Source organism: Lingula anatina, chromosome 2 (genome assembly GCF_051362555.1).
Source record: "Lingula anatina isolate TDL-2025a chromosome 2, LinAna3.0, whole genome shotgun sequence".
Classification (NCBI taxonomy): domain Eukaryota; kingdom Metazoa; phylum Brachiopoda; class Lingulata; order Lingulida; family Lingulidae; genus Lingula; species Lingula anatina.
The window spans coordinates 25,785,814-25,798,807 of NC_141768.1; the positions used below are offsets into that span (position 1 = coordinate 25,785,814).

The 12,994-nt window shown below is 37.2% G+C and overlaps 1 protein-coding gene across 1 annotated transcript; it reads right to left on the reverse strand.

Moving 5' to 3' along the window:
* Positions 1-1,262: 1,262 nt before the first annotated feature.
* LOC106153791 (uncharacterized) lies at positions 1,263-10,225 on the reverse strand. Its single transcript, XM_013527888.2, has 6 exons — positions 9,864-10,225; positions 9,290-9,448; positions 8,837-8,998; positions 5,817-8,593; positions 4,184-4,354; positions 1,263-3,183 (listed from the first exon to the last, which is right to left on the reverse strand). Exons 1-4 carry the CDS (start codon positions 9,940-9,942, stop codon positions 8,358-8,360), a joined length of 636 nt encoding a protein of 211 aa, XP_013383342.2. The 5' UTR covers positions 9,943-10,225; the 3' UTR covers positions 1,263-3,183; positions 4,184-4,354; positions 5,817-8,357.
* Between the last annotated feature and the right edge of the window lie 2,769 nt (positions 10,226-12,994).

Below are 12,994 nucleotides of genomic sequence, written 5' to 3' on the forward strand. Positions count from 1 at the left end.
TTTCATTGCATTTGCTGTCATATATTTTCTTGTTCTAGTTGTTTACAGCGACTGTAGTCGTGTAGTTTCATTTCTTATCTGGACTATGGTCTTTTGGCAGGCCTGTGTTCGCACGCACTTCTGTGTCATGTGGTATGTTTCTCCCAAGCGTCGTTACTTTCATACTTTTTCTCACAGCAAATTAAAAGCGAGGGGAAGTGTCAAGTATGTTGATTTGATAGTTCAGCCCGTTTTGCTTTTTTTCAGTGGCTCTTGCACAGAATTAACTGCGGTTCAGACCGTGCTTATTTCTCTCAACGTGCATCGTTAATGAATGATTTAGAAAATGCCAGGTCGTAATAAAGAAAGGCCTGAAATTCCCAACTGTTTAGTGATAGATTTTCAAAGGTCGCATCTGAAAGTCAAAAGGCCATAAAGCAATAGGCACATATGCGTCACCCGTAACCAAAAAGTTTGGAAAAAAAACTTGAAGTATGATGCGTTTCGGGTATTGCCGCTTTTGTTTGTTTACATAGTTTGATAATGTTGTAGCTATTGCCGTGGGCCGCAAGCAGATGGAGCTGCTAGTCAGGCGTAATATTCCTTCGACTGTTGCTGAAGTTTGTATGCACATTTGTCGCACGACCGCTCGAGGATAGTTAACGTAGCCCGGTCCTTTTTGCCATAATCTAGTAGCGGCGCTCCGCAGTCACAGAAGTTGATGTCTCTGGAACACACATAATAACATCCGGAGATCGAACATTGTACTAGTCCCAGAACCATCAGACAGGCCGCCGCCACTATAATTGCATGATCTTGCCACTGCGAAAACGATGACCAGAAGAGAAGTACAGCGCCCACGACAAGAAGCAGAACTCCAGATATAAATAAGATTGGCGTTGCATGCTTTGTAAATCTTGCATCAGTCATGTTTGTTGTCTCCCTGATTCTTGTTTTCAAGGATGTGACGCGCAAATATAAGTGACGTCATTCTAGCGCGGCACGTGAAGTGACACACGAGTACGCATGAACTGTTAGAGGATTCATCATTGGAAAACAGACAAAAAGACAATGCTCTAAAATGATGAACCCTTTCATGTAAATATAGCGGTGAATCGTTTTTATGTCATAGAAATTGTCATATGAAATTACTGGATTCTAGATAACTAAATATTCTTGCATGCCGAAGCCACATTTCGTCTCTCACAATATGATATCAAATGTTGATATCCACGGCCTAGAATCTATTCGAATAATCAATCACCAACAAAGCAAACCCTAACATAGATCTATGAGATTTTATTATAGAGAAAATATCAATTTTTAGGTTTTTTGTATGCGCAGAGCTCTCTATCAAAACGTGCGTCCTTCTCCAAAACTAATGCTAGTTTAAAACTTCTGTAATTTAATCTAAAAGAATTGTAGGCCTAGATCTAAACTGGGAATTTCCTAGCGAGCCAGTATGAAGCCCGGAACAAACCGATAGACTAAATAGCCAAAAAAAAAAAAACTGACTGAAAGGGATAACAACTTCATTTGACCAAAAATGGATTTCCTTGGAAAGGCCTAAACGACAATTTTCCCATACGTAGGCCTACCAATTGTTAATGAATCCGTTCAGACATGCAAAGACAGTCCCTGTTTTTTTTCTTTCTTTTTTTAAAGAGATCATTACAGAGGGCAAGCACAGATTCTAAAATAATTGTGCTAACCGCCGCTTTGGCGGTAAAATGGAATTTATCATAGCCCTTATCTCTATGGGTGTTTGCAATGAATCTCATATGAAGAGTTATCATCCCTTTAAGATTTTTGTAAAACGATAGGTCACACTGTTTCAATTTTTGCCATTGTCAAATTTCAGATGATGGGATTATGCAAAACATTAACATAAATGTATATTAAATAGTATAAATAAATAGGTTTACCCCAGAATAAGGTAGTCTAATTGTAGAGTAGCCGTAGTCACAGTCGACTATCAATTCGTATAGAACTTAAATTGACATATTTAAAGCGTTAAACGAACATTTAACATTTGCTAGTCCTGACATCAAAGTGAAAAGGAATTTTTCTCTCTCTTGCCTTGTTAAGCACTCGAAATCCTGTGCGAGTCCTAAAACTGAAGTTTCCTTGTCACTAGTACAGGTGCTTCGTTCAGTGTAGAATATGGTTTGTTTTTCTTCGAAAATCCAATTAAGATTGTGTCAGTCCCATTTACCTGAGCTATGGGAAATACTCTGCTAGATAACCATGGGCAGTTTTTTTTTTTTTTTTTGGTTTATTCAATAAAACATCTTGTTGGTTATCTTCTCCTACTGCGCATATCGCGACACGCCTTCATGGCAAAAGTGTGTTGGCGGATGCGATGATTCTAAACTCTGTCTTTGAACAGTTAATCTTTCACTTTTAAAAGCAGATGACTAAAATTGCTTCCTCGACCCACATACTTGAGCTCTTAATTTACTCGATCTTGCTGTTTGATGTGATGCAAAGTGATGCATTCTTGAAGTTACAGTTAAACAAATTTATAAAGACAAAGGGAGTTCCAATGAAGTAGTGCTACTGTGCTTAGGCTTACGGGGCCGAACTTCAGCCAAACCATTCGGTGTTCATCCAAATGGTATGTAGATTACACCGAGCTCTTGTATTTCCACAAGGTCCGCCATTGGCAAACTAAAGGGTTCTAATGCAGTAGAACATTGTAAAATGGTCTTGAAGAGAAGGGTTTGTTTGACTACAGTCGATACTGCTTTGAAAAATATATTCCCATTATTTGATTTTCGAAAATATAGGATAAAGTTCAAGCCATATCGACATCGTGGGCCTTTTTTTCTCTCTCTCTTTTCACCGTTATAAACGACTTTTATAAATGTTGTCACAGAAAATATAGCCGATCTCTAAAATATACAAAGTACAACTGAGTTGTACATAATAGTTGCCTGGACGCAGTCTCTTCACAGATCAACTGCCGTGGCCATCAGTTCCGCGTGGAGAAAAAACACAGTGTCACAATCACTGAGAAGTACCACAGCCAAGTATTCCCCAAACTGCGAGCCCTGTTACAACCGTCTTCCGCACAGCTTTGATAACACACTTGGATTTCGATTTTCCGTCTCGGGGGACCTATTTCTGTGACCCCTTTTTGGCAGTATTCGAAACTGGACAAATAAAATGGGCTGCAACTCCTAGAGAACGTCAGCTGAGTGCCTGGAAATGTATGATGGGAACATTTTAAAACTTGATCGCAAAACTCTAAGAAAACCAGTTATGATGGTGATAGGCACTTTGTAAACGATTTACATGGGGGTGCGTGGGGTGGGCAACCAAATTTTTGTAGCCATGCTGCATTAACTTTCATTATTACTCTTTTTCAATGCAGATGGTCAAATGTTGTTGTTGCCTACTTACTGCTGTGGATGTAAAATTCATGACTTCCATATGAAAAAATTAGGGAACTTCACTTTTTGCTATCATTACTGATAGGCCTACATTTCATAAACTAAAGGCGCTGACACCATATTGCGAATATAATGTTGGGATATTATTTACAATCATGTTTGTTTGTTTGTGTATAGCATCGGCCACATCTCACGTGCGTGGGTCTTGTTTTTAACTGCTGAAGTAAAAATAATTTAATTAATTCATTGCGCTTGATTTGTTTTCAAAACACGACCCATTGCGCACCTTACCCGGTCGGAAGTTGAGCTCTTATGGCATACAATTACTGACTTAAGACGTTTGAAAAACAAAACTCAGTGAGCTTAAAGTGTATCTAAATGCAAATTGACGCCTCTTGGATCAGCAGTAGTTTTGCAATTCTGTGGGTCTTCATTAACCGTGCTCGGGTTTCTATCAAAATGGCTATATTTTGCTTAGAGGGAAAAGCATGAACTTCTGCTCAATTGCGCACGCTCTTAGGTGGTCTGAGAATGCTATTTTGTATGTGCCATGTCCAATTTATATGAAACGTAGTCAGTGAGAGAAAGAGAATTAGCATGCTTAAATGCCTTAAAAGGTCTTCACACTCTGGCATATGTACTGTATATATGCTCCAACTTTCAAACCAGGTCTTTTACAGTAAATATCTTACCTACATGTTTGTAAACAAATATATTCGTATGCAAAATATGGAAACACGAGGAAGAAAACCTCATCTATAGAAGAAATACATATTTGCAAAAGAATAGTTTTTCATATCGAATCTTACCATTTTCATCTATCTCCCTGACGATCATGCAGAACTTATTCTCCATTCCTGGGATACAGTTGCCCTGGATATCTCGCGCTATACACGTCGAGCAGTTGATGGGGGGCGGAGGCCGGGCCTCACAGAGAGGGTCCGTGGTACTGTCACAACTGACACACATTAAGGCAGCACCTGGGGATGGTAAAAAAAAAAAGAAATAGACGTTGGTAGTACTCTGGCGTTTTCTTAATGTTTTTTTTTTCATCCGACGTTAAAATGCGCGCGTTTTCATGAGTCAAATGTTGGTGTAAATATCCCGGATATCTGCTCAGAATTATTGTCTTTGAAACAGCAATAGATAGCAGGTTGATTACACTGTACAGTATTGTGTTATATTGTATTTGATTAATTTCGAATATCATTATTTATTCAATGCCGCAATGAACACAGACATTGGTTGACAATTCTGTAATTTAGCTCAAAATCTAAGTACACTGGTTCTTTTTGCATTGGTCAAAGAAAACTGAAAAGGACGAGAACAGTTAAATTATGTGAACTAATTTTTAAAATTCTTTTTTTTTTTTTTTTTTTTTTGTACATTGTACACATACTTTTGACAACAGAGGTTTTCAAAACACCCCAGAGACTAAATGAAACCCTCTCCACCCCCACCCCTCTCAGAAGCATATTTATGCTAAATCCCGCTTGAATAAAGCAATATAAGAAAAACACAATAAATAAATAAGGTAAATCTTCTTCTAATAAAATAGTTCAAAAGAATCTGATTCATTAAGAAGACATCAACCTTTTGCTTTACATCCTACTTTATTTCCTTCATTAAAGCATTTTTAAGAGCGTGGCAGGATTTCAGCCGTTGTTCCACATATAAGAAAAAGAACGTTTTTATAGTATTAGACCAGCGGTTCACCTACGGAAGTTGGACAAAGCAGCCTTCTGTACGCCTAGCTTCAACTTATCGGACACGTAGACTCGCGACTCTATGAAAGTTTGTTTTTTCGTTTTTATCACCGGCTTCCAGAGACTAATAACATTAGTTTTAATTGAAATCCCCTGGTGGTAAATTCAAAGACAACAAATGACCACACTATTAGGTATCATCGTGCGGTGAGCGAGGAATACTGACCCTGCAGTAGACCTAATGGGATTTGAGAGAGAGAGAGAGAGAAAGAATAAATACTTAATGTAAAACACAAGCTAAATAGTGATGGCACGGGCAATGAAGGATTAATATACCAAATAGGCGTATACTAATTTAGTGTTTTAGATTAACACAGTGCATTTTGTCTTGCATTTTCCATATGCATCATTGGCAAGTGTTGTCAATAAGATAGACTCACTAAGTACACATTGACTTAGAAAATTATATCAGAATGCAACTTTGTCAATACGTACACATTGCGGGAAGCTACTACACGTAGCAAAGCATTGATTCTTGGTAAAATCTTTGTGCCTAATTTTTTCAGAAAACAGACCCGAACCAATGCTCTTTGTAAGGTCACGTTCAACCAGGATCAATACTAATTTTTGGCCTGAATGTTTTTTAGTTTTAAGATATAAAGAAAAACTGAAAGAATACATTTCAGAGGACTAAAAATCAACAGCCTTAAGATTCACATTCACAGCAAGCACTTACCTGTTCTTGTACAAACGAACAAATGGAAAAGCCACAACGAAACGCATGAACATCTCCAGTTGTAATTCATCGTTGTAGACGAATGTGCGTACACGCGCGTGCACACACACACACACACACCGACGCACCAACACACGAAAGGAACTGGAACAATCTTACTGTCTCCAGCAGAAAAAGTGACAAGTTAACGGCGTCTGGTCGTCACTACCATCGCCTCTCTGGCAACTACCATCTCTCTTCAGAATCTGATCCTTAGATATGTTTGTTTCTTTTCATGCCATAGTATCGTTTTCGTTTGTTTTCTGCCACATTGCACGCCTCCCAGCCTCTCGTCGGTGCGTGTTCGCGTGCGTCAGCTGGCCTCTTGCTCTGGTAGGCCCTGGTTTGCCGTGGCTTACAGTAAAACAAAACAAAAATAATCTGAGTGGATGAGATTTAGGATGTAATTGACGGTGCCAAAGATCAGTCGGGTGAAATACTGCCGAAGAGACGAATCTGAAATATTTTGATGCTAATTGACAGCCTAATTGTTCCTGGTGTGCCCACGTTTTAATGGTTCGGCTGATGGTTTGACCCAAATTATGTGCACTTCTCGAGAACGTCGATAAGATGGATATGCGATATCACTAGAGCATTTTATCAATTCTTCGTTTCATTAAACGCCCACGATTTCATTTCGCACTTCCATATCGCCTTTCTGGTTCTTTTCCCCATATCAGCTGTTATTCTTTCAAACAGCTAGTCTTGTCACAGACACTTCTGGCGTGTTTGGTTAAGTCTCTACCAATTCTGCAGTTTTCCCACTACCCGCTGTGCTGGGTTCTGCTGGAAGATACCGGAATGGTTTCATAAATTTTCCTCCCACAACCTTAGACAGCAGTTGGTTCCGGGGACTGGTCGTTCTCCTGTCCGACGAATTTCTTAGTTTATCGACTCCAACTAAGAGCTTGTTTTATCTTGGCAAATCACAATCACTGAGAACTATTTACCGAAATGATGAATCAAGAAATTGTTATAATCTGACAGTTGTGTGCGGGCCTTATCTAAATATACCGACAGTCTCGAAGTTAAGGGTACCCCACAAAATAATTACCCTTGGGTTTATTTAATGAGTTAATCAAAATAATTAAGTTTCCACTGAAGACACAATGAGTTACCGTAACAAACTGATCGATTCCCACTGTTGTGCAAACACTGAAATTTAGTTATGATATAGACGGCTTAAAATCCACAATGGTTACGACCTAATTACTGCCCAGTCTATCTCTCTGTGCTGCTCAGAATTCAGTGTATTTCTAACCACATTACATTGTATGCAAAATACCTTACACCGCGAACACTGTGGTGCTAGGAACTTGAACACTGTTTTCAACGTAACTCGACTTCCAAAATCTGCAAAAGCTGTCAAATTTTGGCGATTAACACTTTATCTTGATTGTTATTAACTGCAATGTTTTTACCTCTCTGAGGCGGATGGTTTTTAATGAATATTGCGGCTTTAAGGTGTCATTTTGCCTACCGCTGTCGATACTGTCCAAATTAAATGTCACAGGTCGGTTAAGATTCAATCTTTTCAATAAATTACAGGGACTGTTTATTCGGTTTAACCTTTTCATCAAGTATTCTTTCATCAAGATTTTGTTTATTTCAACTATTTTAATTTTCGAAAACACAACCTTCGAAGATTTTGGAATTGATACAGGATCGACCAATAATCTTATTAATCTGATTTGATATCAAATAACTTTTTCATTCGGACTGGGATGTGATTACTTTAACAGTTTGAAAAAAAGCAGTTTTTGTGCATTCATCCTATCGTTATTTTCTTAAACAGCCCTGCTCTCAGTAAATAGTAAAACTGACATTTTGCATTTTAACTACAAAAATAATCTAATGCTGTGTAGGCTACAATAAAACCTTAAAACATTTGCAACGTCCAAAAATACACAATTCTGAACCATCGAATTATCAAAGTCCTCCCATTCCCAATTTCATTTCACATCATCTAATCGGTCAAAAAAATCCTTTATTATTGCCTTATGATGCTGTATCGACTGCTATCGTCGTCTGGAGTCAAACCTTGCAGACTAGCATTGCCGCCAGAAGCACTAATCGTATTGACTCTATAACTAAAATAATGTTTTTCGAAACCATACCCATGTTTCTTTACGCACTGCTGTTTTTCTTGTCAGTTCCAAGACGGTCAGTTGGGAATAGGGCTTTTAAGCTTCTAATCATTTTCAACCATCGAGATTGGATTTGAAAGTCAATTGGACATTATTGACCTTAATATATTATTGAAAAATTTTAGTAATAATCAGCTTTTATTCACACACTGGTATTTTGGATCAAATGTGAAAATGTTCCTTCAGAATTCATCATCAACGGATCGATGGCTTCCCATCGGTTGCAGAGACAGGGATAATCTTGAAGTTGAAAGAACTTAATTTTTGTCAATTAATTAAATAAGGTAAAACACATCTGAAGACATTAATATGGCTTTTAACACGGAGTGGACGCGCTAACAAGCAGAATTAAAAGTTACGCGTGTGTAGTGTCATTGTTGGTAGTATTAGCTGGCCCAGAGGACACGTGGTCGCCAACCTTTATTGCAAGCTTTATTTCTGTGGTTGTCTCTGCTGCCGAAATGGTCGTGTTTTCTTCAGCTGACGTCACTGCTTTTCCCGATGATGTCACGGCAGGTGGTGAAGTCATTAGTTTTGTAGTTGGTATTGTAGTTTTGACGGTAGTCGTACTAGTTGTGGTGGTGGGTATTTCTAAAAAAAAAGTAAATAAAGTTAAACATTAATTTTACATTATTTTTATGATAAAACTTGTGAAATCTATATTTGGAAAACCAGAAACAAAATCCGATGTACGATCTGTCAGAAGATATGGGATGGATGAATGGCATTCGCAATTTCTCTAATTAAACATAAAAGAGGCTTGAAAAAACACTACGGCATGTTCTTATTATGAACTTTCTTTGAATGCGTTAGATGAGATGAATGGTGGCTCACCAGAACAATACATTTCTCCTGCAAGTGGTTTTCCCACATATCCCGCCGGGCACTTATATACGCAGCTTTTCTGCTCAAACACAAATCTCCCGGGCTCACACCCAAAACACTTGTCTCTAGCGCTAAGAGAGTAACATCTGGTGCATCCCTTAACGCCACATTCTGAAAATTAAAAAAGAAATAAGTGGAAATAAAACTTTTTTGAAATACGTTCCAAATTTGCTGCTGGTATCGTTACATATGTACAACACATCAAAATGCACTCACGCTGTATCTATATACTCACAAGGGGTTACAGGAATAAATGTAAGGCGCGTTAGACATTTACAAGACGAATATGTATTTTTTCTTGGTTAGGATTGCCGGTTAAGGGAAACATCTTGAAATTCCCCGGAAAAATGTATAAAGGTGTAAGGCTCATTTTTGTAACTCTTAATGTGCATCTTTACTTACTTCGGCAAGTTCTATATCTATAATCCTTTGTGTATCCCACGGGGCAATCTCTCACGCATTTAGCCGAAGCGCCAGCGTAGGCATAATACTTATAGTAACCGATATAACATTCATAACAGCCGTAGGAGTAGCATTTGGCACAGTTTGGTTGTGAACATGCTGAGGAGAAAAGGTGGAAAATTAATACTTTATGTCCCCTTGATCTAAACCGAATTAAATAACATGAATAAAAGAATAGGACAAACACAAGTATGATGTTCGAAATTTGGCCGATGGCGGCCGCATTTATTAAAGGTCCCTCCGATAAAAGAAGTAAATTAGTTTAGTGGTAAACATTGAGTAATGTTGAATGATATTTACGTTATTTTTACGCCTGAAAAAACTACAGTTAACATATAATTTCTAAACAAATGGTACACACATTTCAATTTGTGGGGTTGCAAAGAGGCTGTTGATAAGTAAGTGGGAAATGGAAATGTAGGCCTAAACTGGCTGAAAATTATTTAAGAAAGAAATATCTACTTACTTAGATAATCTGCTGATTGTACATCTGATTTAAAGAAAAAATACTCACTGGTATCCAACCAGAATCCCCTGACCACTGCCACACCACAGAGCAGTACAAAAAGTGTGAGGAAACATGTCGCCTTCATGTTGACTTGTCCAATTATCAAATTTACTCTGTGAAATGTTGAAGAAGGTAGAAATGCGATGTCCGTCTGTTCGTTCCGGTGTACAATGTCTCTTGCACTGCCTATCACATATCCTTTTATAGCCCCGGGGGTACGTGTCTGGTTAAATTATTTATGTATTTCTTTTCATCAAGGAAGGTCTTATTCCTGTTAAATCGCCATCATAAGGAAAAGGAGCGTTCTGATATCACCGATTGTTTACGTGATCTGAAAAATAAATAAATAAATGAATAACTAACTAACTAACTAAATAAATAAATAAATAAATAAATAAATAAATAAATAAATAAATCATAAATAAATAAATAAATAAATAAATAAGGCCAAAGAAGAAAGTAGTATTTGTACCAAGTAGATGCAGGATCGTATGGTCATTAGACTTTACATGTGGCTAAATTGCTAAATAAAAAAAAGACTACAAATTGCGCTTTGAGGTAGTGACTAGTTGGGAATTTTATTGATAAGTGGATCTGAAATTTATGCAAGTTACTAGAAGGGGAAGGTGTAATGGTGACATAATCAGAAATGTAGCCATCAAATCTGCATTACACCATGTCCTTGGAGACAGCACCCGGTTTAAGGGCGAACCGGGGACACGTACTATTTTTGGTGTACATGTAATGCACCAATAGTGGAGAGGTGGGATTTGTCATTAACACACACACACACACACACACACACACACACACACACACACACACATATATATATGCAACGAAAATTGGAGTTGTGTAAAAGAGGAAAAAGAGGATGTTTCTGTTGAATATCTTTATTCTTGTCACATCATATCATCTCTGTTACGTTAGGGTGTTTCATCACTTGAGCAGTTCATATGGACATGGGCAGAATAGCCCTTGTATTTTCTTATTTTATCGTATCACAGACTGTAACTTAATTTTTTTGTTCGTGTGTTATTGATATTACTCTGACTATCACGTATCATTTTATAGCCCAAGTGAACCGTGTACTGAAATTTATTTGCTATCAAAAAAGACTTTATTCTAGTTAAAGCGGCATCACAAGGAAAAGGAGCGTTCTGAAATCAACAGTTGGCTACGTGATCTGAAATAAACAGATAATAAATAAGCCCTCGAGAGAGTGGCATATTTAACAAGTGAATGAGTGACTACATAATCAATGCAGCAAAGCTGTCGAATGTACAGACAAAAACTGAAAATAATGATGCACAAAAAAGTCATTTTGTCAATTTTGATGCAATAATACATTTTGCTCAACAATGAAATCAATACCAAATTTTAAATATGCACAACAGGTAGCACAGATATTAAGAATATGTAACTAGCGTAAGGCTTCAGGCCCATGAGAATTATAAGACACCTGACTTTTAACTAGCACATCTTGATGTTAATTGTGTTTAAATTTGTTTGATGACATTTGTTGGTGTCTTTTCAATTTAATGAACATTTCTTTACCTCTGTGGAAGTCACAGTGAAAAATCAGATTTGAGGGGGGCCATGTTATAAGCTAGATATGATAACTGGAATAAAAATCATCGTTTAAAACAATTTACACCTGTGAGGTGATCATTTGTAAATAAAAGTAAATGGAATTGGAGGTGGGACAACCATTTGACCAATGTTGTATGCTTAATTCATAAAAAGCATAAAAAAGGATAACTTTCGAAAAAAAATGGTCCGATCAAGCTGGTTTCCACTCTTCGTGTTATCCCTCAAAGTGCAGGGCGACAGCGACGACAGACGCAGGGGACTGCTACATGTACAGGCACTATATATCTGCACGTAAAAAGTCTACAGCAAGCTGTGGCATGTTGGGAATTATGATCAAAAATGGGCCTAAAATTTATGCAAGTTACTTGTAGGGTTAGATGTAATAATGGCATTATCAGAATTGCAACCATCAAATCTGCTTTACACCATGTCCTTGGAGATAGCACCCGGTTTAAGGGCGAACGTACTCGTAGCACGTAGTATTTTTGGTGTGTACGTATATTACACCGATAGCCGGAGGGAGAGGTGGTTTTTTATTATTTATATATTTATTTGTTATTCGGTAGCTATTTTCCCATGTTATAGCCACTTTGAAATGAGGGCAAAATCCCTGTGACTATATATACATCCTTAGAGAAAGATACACTCTTTCACACCTAAACTTATCAGATGGTGGGTAAATTAAATGTAAATGAAGACAGTTGTATATGTCAAAATTGTTTTAACACCTACACACTTTTACGCAAAATATTAATAAAAGATGTCCTTGTATTATTATTATTATTATTATTATTATTATTATTATTATTATGCCCTAGCTTTACATTAATTTGCAAAATGGCAATGCAAAATCAATCACATAATGGTACTGCACCAATTATGTTATATCATATTGTACATTGTCACAATTATGTATGTACCACTACAGGAATAAATTGAATTGAAATTAAATAAACCTACATTCTTTTAATAAAGATCTTAAGTGGATTGTCGTATAAAAAGACCTTAAAAACCAAGGAGATTATCCAAGGGCTATAAACACGCTCATCTCTCTGTTCTGAATCAAAATGTCGAAGTGTGGATTTCCTAATACATGTAGAATCCAGAATGCAAAAGCAGGGCGGGCGTTAAATCATCCCCGTACTTGACACGTTTTCTTTAACACGAGAAAAAACCCAACGTGTCATCGAGCTGAGTTGTTAATTTTTAGGCCTACGATTTTTTGTATAGTTTTTTTATTAATGCAACTCTGACCTTAGCATACACTTCGATCCACTTTAGTACTATAGTACCTAAAAACATCGAAAAACTTCGTACAACATCGTGTACAACTATATGGTCTTTCAAGAAGATGTCTGGCTCTTTTGTTTTTTTAGTTTAATGGATGAAATGATGTTAAGAAGGCACACAGACCCATAATTTTTTTTTTTTCATTTTTGAGAGAGAGAGAGAGAGAGAGAGAGAGAGAGAGAGAGAGAGAGGTGAAAAGGGACTTGGTCAAGCAAAATATATAACTGAAACAAAAACAAAAAAAAACACAAGTA

Bases quoted from the DNA above. Each gene is read 5' to 3' on its own strand.
- LOC106153791 (XM_013527888.2), bottom strand. From the start codon at position 9,942: ATGAAGGCGACATGTTTCCTCACACTTTTTGTACTGCTCTGTGGTGTG. The intron at 8,999-9,289 runs GTAAGTAAAGAT...TTTAATTTTCAG, and splicing joins TAGATATAGAACTTGCCGAA to AATGTGGCGTTAAGGGATGC. The intron at 8,594-8,836 runs GTGAGCCACCAT...CTTTTTTTTTAG, and splicing joins AGGAGAAATGTATTGTTCTG to AAATACCCACCACCACAACT.